This window comes from Bufo gargarizans, chromosome 1 (assembly GCF_014858855.1).
Source record: "Bufo gargarizans isolate SCDJY-AF-19 chromosome 1, ASM1485885v1, whole genome shotgun sequence".
In the NCBI taxonomy this organism is placed as follows: Eukaryota; Metazoa; Chordata; class Amphibia; order Anura; family Bufonidae; genus Bufo; species Bufo gargarizans.
Genome location: NC_058080.1, coordinates 521187907 through 521201306, shown reverse-complemented (window position 1 = coordinate 521201306; position 13400 = coordinate 521187907). Strand labels below are relative to the sequence as shown.

Genomic DNA, 13400 nt, shown 5'->3' with positions numbered 1-13400 from the left:
GAAAACCATTACAGTGGACTCAGTACATGACTCTGCTCGGGCTCCACCTAGTGGTCTCTTGGAGTTAGAATTGGGGGTGGGGGATCACGAGAAGTGCCTTGTGATCTGTTATCTGACTGGCATCCTCCAGGCTGTGGCAGAGGTGGGTAGAACATGGACCTGAGGTTGAATGCTGAGCGATTATTATTATTGTGGATTTCCACATTTAGGACGCGGTGCGGTATGTCAGTGTTCGCTGGGTATGCCGTCATTTGGGATATATATATATATATATATATATATATAACGATATGTATGTAGTCTACGTATATTTGTTGCTGTATGCATAAAACTAATGAAGACTTTGGTTTTTCTGTCATTTGCGATAAAATACTTTAATTTATGTCCGCCATGGTGCCACGTTTGTTGATCCTTGCCCGTCAAATGGATTCTGTTTTGGCATCATACGTGGGCCATGTGGATGGCGGCATTATTAGCTTCACGGCAGGTTCTGTCCTGTCATGGTTTAGCAGTGTTTAGGGACATTTTAGGGATAGTCCCATAGTCGGGTTTAGAGAATGGATTTGGATGCCCCCCAGGAGCAGCACAGCGAGACTGACTGACGGATTGTCTCCAATTCTACAGGGTTTTTTTTAAGGGCCCAGACTTACAAGAAGTGACTTATGATGATGTGTGTTCCGTTACTGGGCAAGCGCTGCTCTCCCCGGTCTAATTCTGTTGTGGGCACTTCCATAGATTGGGCATATGATCCTAGCCTGGTTTCAACCCACAGAATTTGCGGGTTGCACCTGTGCAGTCAGGCAGTCTTGGGCGCACACAGCTCACAGCGCAACCTCCATACATTGTGGGTTGATATGCCCAATGTATGGAAGTGCCCACAACAGAATTAGGCTGGGGAACGCAGCGATCGCCTAGTGATATACATCATCCCAAAAAAAAGGATAACCAGTTTAATCTATTGTTTGTCACAGTATATTCCTTTAAGGAGCCAGGACTAACAAGCTGCAGATTCTAATTATCAAGGGGTTTCATCTTTTGGATCCAAACTGTAGATCACAATCTACTAGATCTCAAAGTGGAGACCTCTAGAGCTTGATCTCTAACCCTGGGTTCACACCTGAGCGTTCTGAAAGGAGCGCTTTGTATGCGCGATTGTACCGGCGTTTACAATCGCGCATACAGAGACAAGCGAACGCCCATTGTCGCGTGTTCCCGAAAGTCTATGTACGGGAACGCGCGACAAAACGCCCCAAAGAAGCTCAAGAATTCTTTGAGCGTAGGGCGTTTTACAGTGCGTTCAAACGCACTGTAAAACGCTCAAGTGTGAACCAGGGCCATAGGGAAGCATTGGTATTCATGTGTTGAGCGTTTTACAGCGCGTTTGAACGCGCTGTAAAACGCTCAGGTGTGAACCCAGCGTAAGCCGTACTCTTGCAGGCTTCCTTACAGCAGGATAACGGCCACCTTGTAGGTTCTTGTGTGCCAGGCTCCATCTTTTGTAGTGAAAGCCTCCTAGGAGTCATATGATGGAGCTGATGTGGAAGCCCAGAGTCCATAGGGATGTAAATCAGTACGTGACAAGTTATGGTTAATGTTCAGAAACTTCAGAGCCACCGATCTGCTTCAAAGGGGTTTCCTGGTTTTGTGTGAAATGAATGGAACCCCTTATTGTTCACTTCTAGAGGATGAAGATCAGTCCTGGGCATGTGATGATCACACAGGACGTGTCACAGGACAGATAACTGTGTTGTAATGGTAACAAGCCGTGCTCTTGTGTGATCATCATATCACCGGGACTGATCTTCATCCTCTGCTGGTAAACCATTAGGGGTTTCCATTCAGTAACTGCAAGTAGAGATCTTTAAAACGTTGAGGAATTCATACTTGAAGAACATTAGAAAAATGTTTCATACAAAACAAATAAACTCAGGGGTAAAGGTTTGATGGAAGCTTGTCTGCCTATGGCCTGTCCATGTGGATGTGCACTATGGCAATGTACGAGGTGTATGTAAATGATCCTGGTCCTGATCAATGCACATTTTCTACCTTTTCTCTTGCCAGGAGCACCGGAGTCCAGTGAATTTGGGGGATATGAAGCTTTGCAGTAAATGTTGTGTTTGTTCTCAGTGAAGACCCTGATGACTATGGAATAATTGTGTGTTTCCTCCATGGCAACTCCCCTTATTTCTGGGCCCAGAGCGGTGTCATGGTGAGTCAGTATTATTCATGAAGTTTGTGCCCTCCATGGCGCTCTCGCCCACAGTGCCCTCCATGGCGCTCTCGCCCACAGTGCCCTCCATGGCGCTCTCGCCCACAGTGCCCTCCATGGCGCTCTCGCCCACAGTGCCCTCCATGGCGCTCTCGCCCACAGTGCCCTCCATGGCGCTCTCGCCCACAGTGCCCTCCATGGCGCTCTCGCCCACAGTGCCCTCCATGGCGCTCTCGCCCACAGTACTCCCCATGCAATGCAAGGAACTATGCACCCAAATTACAGCCATTTACAGTGCTCCGTATGATAAAAACACTTCCTCCATATTTAGCCCACAGCACATTGCCTAGGCAGGATACTGTAGTGTCCGTTTCTCGGCTGAGAGCAGCCTCTGCCTTTTCAGTCAGATCTCAAATAATTACCTCGAAAATTGTGAGTTGTGGAAGTTGTAGAAGTTTTAGGCCATGTCAACAAATAGACAATACATGACAGATTTTTCCCTTGAAATCTGCAATAGAAATCCAAGGCTGACCCTCCATATATGAAGAAAAACATAGATTCCCATTAGAAACAGTTTGACATGGACTTCAATGTGGAATCCATGAGTAATATTAAAGGCTTTGGGGGAAAATTTTATTTATTATGGCATTGTACTCATTTTGAGCTAAAATCATTTTTAAATGGGTCTTTATTAAAAATATAGAACCCTTTTTTTGTACAGGACTGGGATGCTCCAATAGAAGGATCTGAATTCTCTTTCTGCTCCTTCAGCCAGCTAATCTGAGGGGCTCCTTATCTCTGATCCCTGACATTAAACGCTCATTATACCTCAGTTCTTATCTTACTGATAAGAATGTGGCTAAAATGGGTGTTTATGACCTTTTTAGTTAATTAGAGATAAGGGTTATTAGATGACCTACACACAGTGACAGTAAAAAGTACTATTCACACAGCTAGTTCTGTTTGTGACAGAACGGCTCAATATATTTGATTAAAGACCATTGAAAAAATATATATATTTTTAGCCCTAAATGAGTAAGATGCAATCGTAAAAAAAATTTGCCTCTGAAGGTGTACATAGTCTTTGTCTTGTGTAAATATCCTAATTGTATTTAGTATTTAAGACTCCCTTTAACCTCATATTTTTCCAATACGGCGAATGGCATAACGAAAAAAAAGGGTCAGAATAGCCAATTTGCCATTTTTTTTCATTGCTTCTCTTACCCAAAAAAGTGACTAAGTGTGATCAAAAAGTACAGATTGTCCCACAAAAAATGAGCCCCCGGACAGATCAGTAAACATAACTGTAAAAAAGTTATGCGGGTCAGAATATATAATATATATAACAAATTTTCAAAGTTTAAATGTATTTTTCCACTATTTAGACATAAAACCTGTACATATGTGGTATCGTTGTAATCGTACTGACCCAGAGAATGCAGTTTTGCCGCAAATGAAACGCTGTGGCAGCAAAACCCGTAAAACAGTGGAGGAATTGCGTTTTTTTTTTTTTCCAATTCCACCCCATTTGGAGTTTTTTCACCGCTCGCTTCCCACTACAGCTCTCTGAAGAGGCCATGCTTTGGTGAGCGCTGTAGCCTCCTCACAGCTCCCCAAGTACAGCGCTGTCGATTGTATAGTGGCTGTGCTTGGTATTGCAGCTCAGGCTTATTCACTTGAATGGGATTGAGCAGCACGTAGGCCACGTGACCGAGGAAGTGACGTCGGTGGCCTAGGAAAAGGCTGGAGCGCCATGGGGGTTTTGGGAGTCGGACCCCCACCAATCTGATATTGATGACCTAACCTAGAGCCATATATGAATCCCAGAAAACCCATTAATTGAACATTTTTAATAAAGGGAATCAAGTGGTCCTTTTATATATTGTTTCTAGGCTGCAGTGATTTGGAATGTGCATGTGTCACGTGAGCTTCAGTGGTTTTCAGATCCCAGGCTCCTGTCAGCAGATCTGTGCGTGGACATCAGTGTCATCGTCTGAAGAGCAAATGATCCTTAAAACTATCGTCTACACTGGTGCTGTGTCTTTCAAGGGAAGGGAACGTATCTGCTAGTTATAGAGGGCTATAGCCCCAGACACAGTGAAATACGTGCTACCCAGTCCCAGCCATCTACATATTACAGGAGCTTTTCCCGTGTTGTCAGGCTGTAAAAAATCTTTACAGGGTTTTTTTTCTTTTTTTTTTGCTTATATGCAGGATGAATTATTTTTTCCTCTATGATGGATCAAAGGTAAAGGGAGAAGGAGACCCCACAAGGCATGGGATTAATTACTTCTATCCCACTCAGGTAAGTTATATATCATCAACGCTATCTGCTATATAGGTAATTTCCCATGTTTGGAGGATACCGATCATATTAAGAAACCCTTGACGTGTTAGATCCCATTCACACGACCGTACTTTTAGTCCGAATCCGATCCACATATTTTTTTTTTTAGAATCTCACACAGACCCATTCATTACTATGGGTCCGCAAAAAAAATATAGAACATGAGCATTGTTACAACGGGTCCTAGGGCTCCAGATGGCGACCAAAATGGTTGCAAATGCGACCTAGAATTGCTAAATTTGCGCCTAGACCTCTGCCAGTAGGGGTGGGCGGTATAGGCGATATGCGATATGAATTTGGGCCACGATATGGATTTTCGCCATATCGCCGGACCGCGATATGATCGCGCGCACCATGTTCTCCTGAGCAGGCCGGCTCAGCGGAGGGGGGAGGAGGAGGGAGTCTCTCCCTCCCCACTGTGCGCGGCTGCCGCTGAACACCAGTGAGGACCGAGTAAGAGGAGGGGAGGGACTGTGGCCACTGCGCCACCAATGAATGTGCCGGCCATATCCCACAGGGTCCCCCTCCCCCCCCCCACCCCCCCCCATCATTGGGGGGGGGGGGGGGGACCCTGTGGCCACTGCCACCAATGATTAATACTGGGGAGGGAGGGTTTGCGTTACCAGAGGGGGCAGATCAGAGGCTGGGGGGGGAGGCAGATCAGAGGCTGGGGGGGGAGGCAGATCAGAGGCTGGGGGGGGGGGAGGCAGATCAGAGGCTGGGGGGGGGGGGAGGCAGATCAGAGGCTGGGGCGGGGGAGGCAGATCAGAGGCTGGGGGGGGGGGAGGCAGATCAGAGGCTGGGGGGGGGGGAGGCAGATCAGAGGCTGGGGGGGGGGGGAGGCAGATCAGAGGCTGGGGGGGGGGAGGCAGATCAGAGGCTGGGGGGGGGGGCACATGAGAGGCTGGGGGGGAGGCACATGAGAGGCTGGGGGGGGAGGCACATGAGAGGCTGGGGGGGGAGGCACATGAGAGGCTGGGGGAGGAGGCACATGAGAGGCTGGGGGAGGAGGCACATGAGAGGCTGGGGGAGGAGGCACATGAGAGGCTGGGGGGGGAGGCACATGAGAGGCTGGGGGGGGAGGCACATGAGAGGCTGGGGGGGGAGGCACATGAGAGGCTGGGGGGGGAGGCACATGAGAGGCTGGGGGGGGAGGCACATGAGAGGCTGGGGGGGGAGGCACATGAGAGGCTGGCGCCATGGTCAGCTCCCTGCTGTTGTGTGCACAAAGCACAGGGCAGCAGGGATAGTGTAAAGTCCTATTCACCCTAATAGAGCTCTATTAGGGTGAATATGACAAGGGTTCTAGCCCTTAAGGAGGCCAATAGTTAATAAATCCCCCCCCCCCCCCCAAAATAGAAAATATATCGCATATCGCACATGCTTAAAATTATATTGCAATATAGATTTTAGGCCATATCGCCCACCCCTACTCTGCCGCTTTCACATTACTGACATTACTGCTCTCAGCGTGTGCCATGTTCTTCTCAACAGCACAGGGGAGAAGGACAGTCCCTCCCCCCTGGGCTGATAGCAGGGAGGAGGAGGGGAGGGGCTATGGCCACTGCGCCACCAATAAATATCGTTTATGCTTAAAGGGACACTGACAGGCCCAATAAGCATATTTAGCTATATATATATATAACACACATGCATAGGTCTTCTAATGTGTATTAAAACCATATAAGTCTAACCCCTGTCCACCTTATAAATACAGTAAAATCATGTTTGATAACCTGATGTAATCACTCTTCTTTCTGCCCAAGGGGCGGCGTTTCAGCTCCACATGGGCGCACACACGTGCCCCAACCGCCGTCTTCAAGCGCTGCCCAGCTCATCAATATTCACTTCGCTGGACGGCTTCTGCTGTCCCCGACGTTCCGAGATCCCATAGCTTTCTACTGGGCATGCATGGGATCTCGGAACGTCGGGGACAGCAGAAGCTGTCCAGCGAAGTGAATATTGATGAGCTGGGCAGCGCTTGAAGACGGCGGTTGGGGCACGTGTGTGTGCCCATGTGGAGCTGAAACGCCGCCCCTTGGGCAGAAAGAAGAGCCCCTTTGTCTTAATGGGGTTATCTGGGCGGTTACCTCAGGGAGGTCATCAGTCTCAGATTGTGGGGGTCCAACACCCCCATCTATCAGCTGAACCCCCCCCCCAAAAAAAAAATATAGTGGTTGAAGGGGGAAGCAGAAGGTTTCGTCCACTGTGTAGTGGCTGTGCTGCAGTATGCCAACATGGCTGCTACACAGTGGACGGAGCCTTCTGCTTCCTGCTCTGACCACAGCTGCCAAAATCGGCTTATCGTCGGGAGTGTGGGGTGTGAGACGCTCGCCAATCTAGTATTGATCACATATCCTGAGGATAGGTCATCAGTATCTGTAGCCAGGACTGGCACCTAATCACTGTGATTTGTCAAATGTTTTATTTATTTTTATTTTTTATTGATACCCTTTAAATGGGCCATAGTTGTGTTCATGAAAAGCCTTACTAATAGTTGATGATTTTCTCCAGTACATCTTTGCCTAAGATGTTAAAAAAAAAAAATACCAATACGTGAGATAATGTGTGTCCTTAGAATAGTTCACACGCAGAGGCTCTTCTTCACATAATAGATTCTGTAGCAGCCCATATGAGTATTAGGAGTGTGTGGACCAAGTCCATGCACAGGGGTTTATCAACATTTTTGGACAAGGGACGTGTCTTCACCGGCCTTCCCACTTTCCCAAACAGGTGTGTGTGGGAGGGGAGTGGGGGCAGCAGCTCCCTCCGTTTATCATCTTCTATGCCAGAACCCTGCAGTCTACACCCACTAGGGGCCGGAGTAGATATCAGTTGAGGCGCATGGACTACCGGGTGCTGCACCTAATTTATGATCAGGCCTACGCCCCCTTTCATAAGTGAAGCGCAGCCTGCGGCAGCGCGTCTGTATATCACAGACCAGTGTACACCGTCGGCCTGTGATAAATCTGCCCATAGACTTTGTACTTTCTTTGACAATACCCCCCTTAGTGTGTTATATAAGGTTTCCAGAGTATCCATTATATAGACCCGATCGGCGGGGGTCCGACACCCGATCAGCTGTTTGAAGGCACAGTCTTTATGTTGTGTTTTTTCTGTCTTTTATATCAGTTTATCTTGTATCGTTTGTGTATAGAGAAGCATTAAAGCTTTTATATACATGCAAAAAAGAGCTTTCTGTGGCCAGTATGGTTCCAGCATGGTGACCCTTCTAGATCTTCTCTATCATGTTAGTGAAGACTAAACTGTGAAGATAAAGCCCTTCATTCCCACGGGAAGCCGTGTGACATTCTGTAAGCCTCTGGAAAGACTCTTAATCCTTGCACGTTACCGCATTTCTACGTGGGTGGCTTGTATAGAAGAACTTGGCAGTTCAGAATGGGTTAAAGGGCACCTGATTTGTACCTATGAAACTGGCTGACCTGTTACATGTGCACTTGGCAGCTGAAGGCATCTACTGCCCGACCCAGTCATCTACAGGGCACAGGGTGCTCCTCTAGGTGTAACGGCAACTCCCCCATTGCTCCTAGAGGCCTTCAGCTAACATTAGACGTAATCCAGAAGCGTGTTCTGCCTCTGCGTGTAAATGAGGGTCTTTCCATTCATGGAGAAATCGACAGACATAACTGAGTTGTATGTACATAAAACTGAACACATAAGATTAATGAGAGACAACTCCATTCTGAATCTGGTCCCTGGGGCTATCAGTTGATCGTCCCAGGTCCCACTCTCGACCCACTTGGCAAAGAACTGATTTGGCAGCGGGAAGCCTCTGCCAGCCCAACATTTCTTCCTGCAGTGGCTGATGCATGGAATTGGAATTACGTGATGACTATTCAGATGAGCTGCTGTCCATTCTGACTTGTAGAGGGGGTTCCCTAGTGGGAGACCCCCTTCCCCCTCAATGATGTCTAAGCCCTAGTAGGGCACATGGACAGGGGTTATCCTCATGAGACAACCTCTTTAACTAATACGCTACTAATTTGCTGATCTTCTGTGCTTTTCAGACAGTTATTGACCAGCAGGAGTTGCTGTGTGGACAGATAGCCGGAGTTGTTCGCTGCCTGACTGAGATATCCGGCTCTCCTCCCAATCTTATTCGGTTACGAAAACAAAAATTTGCAATTCAGGTGCATGGGGAGTATTTGTGGGTGAGTATACCCTATTTGTGTCTGTCATTAAAGTGACCGTAAGGTAAATGGATCTCCAAGAAAGTCTAAACATTGCTCAATCAGGGGATCTGAAAAAGTGGATTTTGATGCTTGTGGCGAAATTTACCACTTGAGGAACTTTTTTAATCAGTTTTAGTTGAGTCAGTATTGTCATAATTTGCCCAAAATATATCAAACGTCATGTGTTATTTGATAAATTTGGTGCATCTTTACCCATTAAGGACACAGTGTTTTTTATTTTTTTGCACTTCTTACATCAACGCATTTTAGAACCTGTAACTTTTTTGTACACATGGTATTTTTGAATGACAATTTGGGGTACATCTAATGGAATGTACTTTTCAACAAATAATTCTTTGGGGTGATGGCATAAAAACATAGCAATATCCCCATTGTTTTTTGAGTTTTGTTTTATAGCATTCACCGTGCAGTATAAATGGCTTAACTATATTCCCTGGGTCAGTAATATATATATTTTCTTCCTTCTACTTTTGCCTAATTTATGCTTAAAAATGTATTTATTTTTTTGTTTGTCGCTGCATTCAAAGACCCATAACATTTTAGATTTTTGCATGAAAAAAAACCTGCATGAGTCTTGTTTTTAGCAAGACAAGTTGTAGTTTTCATTGGTGCCATATTATGTACATGAGACTTAGAGATAGAGGGATATATATATATATATATATAAAAAAGAGGATTTGGCGGCACCAGTAAACTGGCTCAGGTGCAGCGTCCAAGGGAATGAGCTTCTCAGCCTTAATATATGCCAGAAATAGGACAGCACTCCAAGACTTGAAAAAACAGTGTCTTTATTCACCCATGTGAAGCAGTAGCAACGTTTCAGCTCACAACTGAGCCTTTCTCAAGCCTATATTTATATTTGGTGGGGGGGGGCTAGAATAAACCAAATAAAATGGCAATTTTGGTGTTTCCTATTTTTTACACTTTTCATTCATTTTGCAAAAATGCCAAATATTGTATTGTATGGATAATTGTGGGTATATACTGTTTGAGGACACGTCACCACAGAGACCAGTTATTGGCTGCAGTGGCACACTTGAACCCATCCGTCCAGAAGTTTACAGGATGGGGATCGGAAGATCACAGAAGGTAGTCAGGAGTAAAGTTGGAATGAAGTAGTGGAGATTTTTATTTTATTTTTATTTATTTTTTGTTTGGGGAGCACAGGCAGGAGCAGCAATGAGCACTCCTACCCGTACTCCCTGTGCTGCTGCGGTCCCATTCATAAAATGAGTACTCCGTACACCACCAGCGGTGTAGGAAGAACAGAGTTTTAGGCGCACACTGAATGGTGCGCTTTAGGGAAATAAAAGTACAGTAAAAATAGAAAATTAATAAAGTATATTATAAAAAATGTATTTAGGGGATTAGGGACAACATATTAAAAATTATTATAAAAGTTAAGTTATTCTTTAAATTCATATGGCCAGGCAGTGAAAACGTGAGCACACCTGCCTAGCCTTGTATGCCTTTAGGTGTAACGGCAACTTACCCGTTGCTCTTGGAGACTCATTTGCATACACTAAAACATTATTTTTCTCAGCAATGTGGGCAGATATGAACATGGGACCAACATAGACGCCTTCAGCTGCCAAGTGCACATGTAACAGGTCAGCCAGTTTCATAGGTACAAATCTGCTCAAAACCAGCATTATTAAGACATGTAGTAGTAGTAGTAGGTGGACTGTGCCAATTTTGGCTGTACCACTGACAATCTAATGGCTGTGATGACTTGTGCTCAGATCTCATTTCCTTTTTGCATTTTAATTTCTTTCAGGCCCTGGGATGCTCGCTGGATGTTTCTGATGTTACTTGCAAGTGTTTCTTGGAGGATCTGATCGGACTGTTCCGGTTTTATAATGGACCGCTATGGCATGCTTACCAGGTAAAGTGCTGTGTTTTTTGTAAATTTATTTTCCTTTTTTTATCTTACAACTAAATGAGATGGTGGGAGAGACGCAGAAAGAATGGTATAATACTTCAGGAATCCAGTATTGTACATCACTATTTATTATGTTGAAGTAGGATAGTTTTTCAAAAAATGTATATCATTAGCTGGTCTCTTCTCAGGTTCGTTCCCAAGCGGAGCTGAGCGAGGAATGGAATCTATACCTAGAACACATACAGAACACCTCAGACCTGCACAGGATCTTCAACTCCCTCAGCCATGTGGATAAAACTAAAGTATGGCCCCACCGTCTGTTATGTCACATTATATATCCTTATAATGCACAGTGTTCTTATCCAGCTTGCATTTTATCCAGAGGCCACTAAAGAGGATCGTGACAACTCCTGACGTGTCCATTTTAGTAAGCATTGTATTCCTCATGAAATAACAATCCTGGAGTAACTTTTCTTAGAACTTGATGTTGTGCTGTCCCTCTGGGTGTTACCAGTTGGGTTGTGTGTCCCTATGCAGTCTGATACTGTCCAGTCAGTGTCTACAGTGTCAGACTGTGCTGGGACGCACCCCTTTGACAAGAGGATGGAAACGCCAATTTATTTGTAAATTTTTAGGAGAGACGACGGAGGATTCTGAAGAAATGCTCCAGATTTGGAATGTCATGGGGAATTTTTAAATTCTATTTTAAAAAGAATTTGTGACTTTCAATGCCATCTGCCAAAAAAGTGATATGTGATTTTGGAGTTTTTTTATATGTTAACTTAAACTCAAGTACGGTATGATTGGCCGACCATTCACCAATAATTATTTTTAAATGTATTTTTTTTTTCTAACTGTGATCTGCTGTTTGTTTGTTTTTTTTGCCATGGTGATGGTCAGCTTGTCTGATGTATCATTGACGTGAAGAAAATGGCATCCTGTTTCAGTGGCATCTTTAATCTGAATCTGTAAAGCAGTGAATAGACATTGGCATCTTTGTTACATTTGCCTAAAAACCCTAGGCTCTAATAAAAGTAAATGTAGAACTGTTTGTTTTGCAGGTAGATCCACTTCTCTTACTGAAAGCCGCCCTGATCCTGCAGACATGTCAGCGGTTTCCCCATGTTCTCGCTGGCTGCATCATGTATAACAATCGGTACGCTAAGTAATCCTAGCGCTTTTTCTATTATTTCTATATCATTAGATTTACATGAGAATAGCTGTACTATGTGATTAGTATGAAAGAGTCCTGTAATGTCCTTGTTTATCTCTTTAACACCTGAATGGTAACTGCAGGGGGACTCAATAAGGATGGTGCAAAAGTAAAGGCCTGTAGTTAAAAGCTGTGACTACTGGCTATAGGCAACCGTTTTCATGAATCTGGGGCGGGTTTAAGATGGTGACATCTCGGCAAGAAAAAGCTTTTATTGTGCTGGAATCTGCAAGAATGTCTGTTGTGACCGTACATGGACACCAAAGCTTTTCCCAAAGATCAAATTCAAATGTGTCCAATGCTATTATCCAGATTACATGAAACACCAACATTACAGCATACAGACCAAACCTAGATATAATTGTACAAACGCACAAAGTAATCAGTGGGTAGAATTCATCTTTATTAAACCTAGAGATCAACGGCCGAGGTAAAACGCAGTGACTTCATGTGTTGATCTTGTGGCTGTGTTTTGCCTCTGTCATTGTCATGAAATTTTCAGAATACATTTGGTAAATGTTCTCCCATAGAAACTGCATTCCGCATTTGTTGAAGTGATTCAAAACCACTGGCTGTTTGTCATGAGGAAAGTCCGGGCCGAGCAAGACTTCAGAAGAGACAGTGAAAAGGATTTAAAGGTCGCCCATCAGTGCCGGTGACGTCACCGGACTTCCTGGCAGCCCCATGGAGAGCCCGGTTCGTCACAGGAACTCCTGAAAATGCCTTTGCCCTGCGCGATTTAGCGCAGGGCAAAGGAGAGCATCAGAGTATGGACTGCTCCGATGCTCAAGTCAGGGGGGCTGACCGGGGTGAAAGTGGAGGTATGTCCGGGTTAAGCCGTTTGGTTAAGCAACCTTTGGCACTCCAGCATGGTTTCTGGGAATTTCGGAGCAGCTGGAGAGTCGGAGGTTGCTGATCCCTGCTCTAGAAAGTCGAGCAGGCTGACTATGGAAGTACAAGTACCACAAGCCACTGTATGGTGTATCTTAGGAAAATGTCTGCTTGTAAACCATACAGATTACGAATTCTTCTGGGGCTGAAACTGGATGACGAACCGAAATGCAGTGACGTTTGCATTAACTTGCAGAGCTGATTGGAGTAAGAGGAATTTGCTGCCAGGCTGGTGTTCAGTGATGAGGTGACCTTTAACCTCAGTGGAAAGGTCCTTCACCACAATGTTAAAATCTGGGTCTCAGACCCCCCCCCCCCCCCCCCCAAGTAACTGTGTTTATATGCAATGAGTAGGCACGGTCTACGGTCCCTCCTTTTTTGCTGAGGGTTACGGTCACTGGCCACTGCTACCCGGAAATGTCAAGGGAATGGCTTCTACCACAGGTAGACTATGTTTGGCAGATCGTCCTCTATCAGCGGGATCCTCCTCATTTCCCGTTGAATATTCCCATACATCCAGGGATACCTGGATGAAACTACCGGAACATTGGATCATCTGCACCGCAATAAACAATTCACTGATGTTGTGCTGGCCTCTTCGATCACCAGATCTAACCCCCTACGACTTCTTTCTATGTGACTCC

At 45.4% G+C, this 13400-nt stretch overlaps 1 protein-coding gene across 1 annotated transcript in view; it reads left to right on the top strand.

The window, feature by feature from the left end:
• The window catches only part of HPS4 (HPS4 biogenesis of lysosomal organelles complex 3 subunit 2), a 33256-nt gene that overhangs the window by 385 nt on the left and 19471 nt on the right, over positions 1-13400 (top strand). The window contains exons 2-7 of the mRNA XM_044275387.1: positions 2062-2209; positions 4424-4514; positions 8585-8728; positions 10548-10655; positions 10841-10954; positions 11714-11808. Coding sequence (XP_044131322.1) covers positions 2169-2209; positions 4424-4514; positions 8585-8728; positions 10548-10655; positions 10841-10954; positions 11714-11808 — 593 coding nt within the window. The 5' untranslated portion in view covers positions 2062-2168. The remainder of the gene's footprint in view (positions 1-2061; positions 2210-4423; positions 4515-8584; positions 8729-10547; positions 10656-10840; positions 10955-11713; positions 11809-13400) is intronic.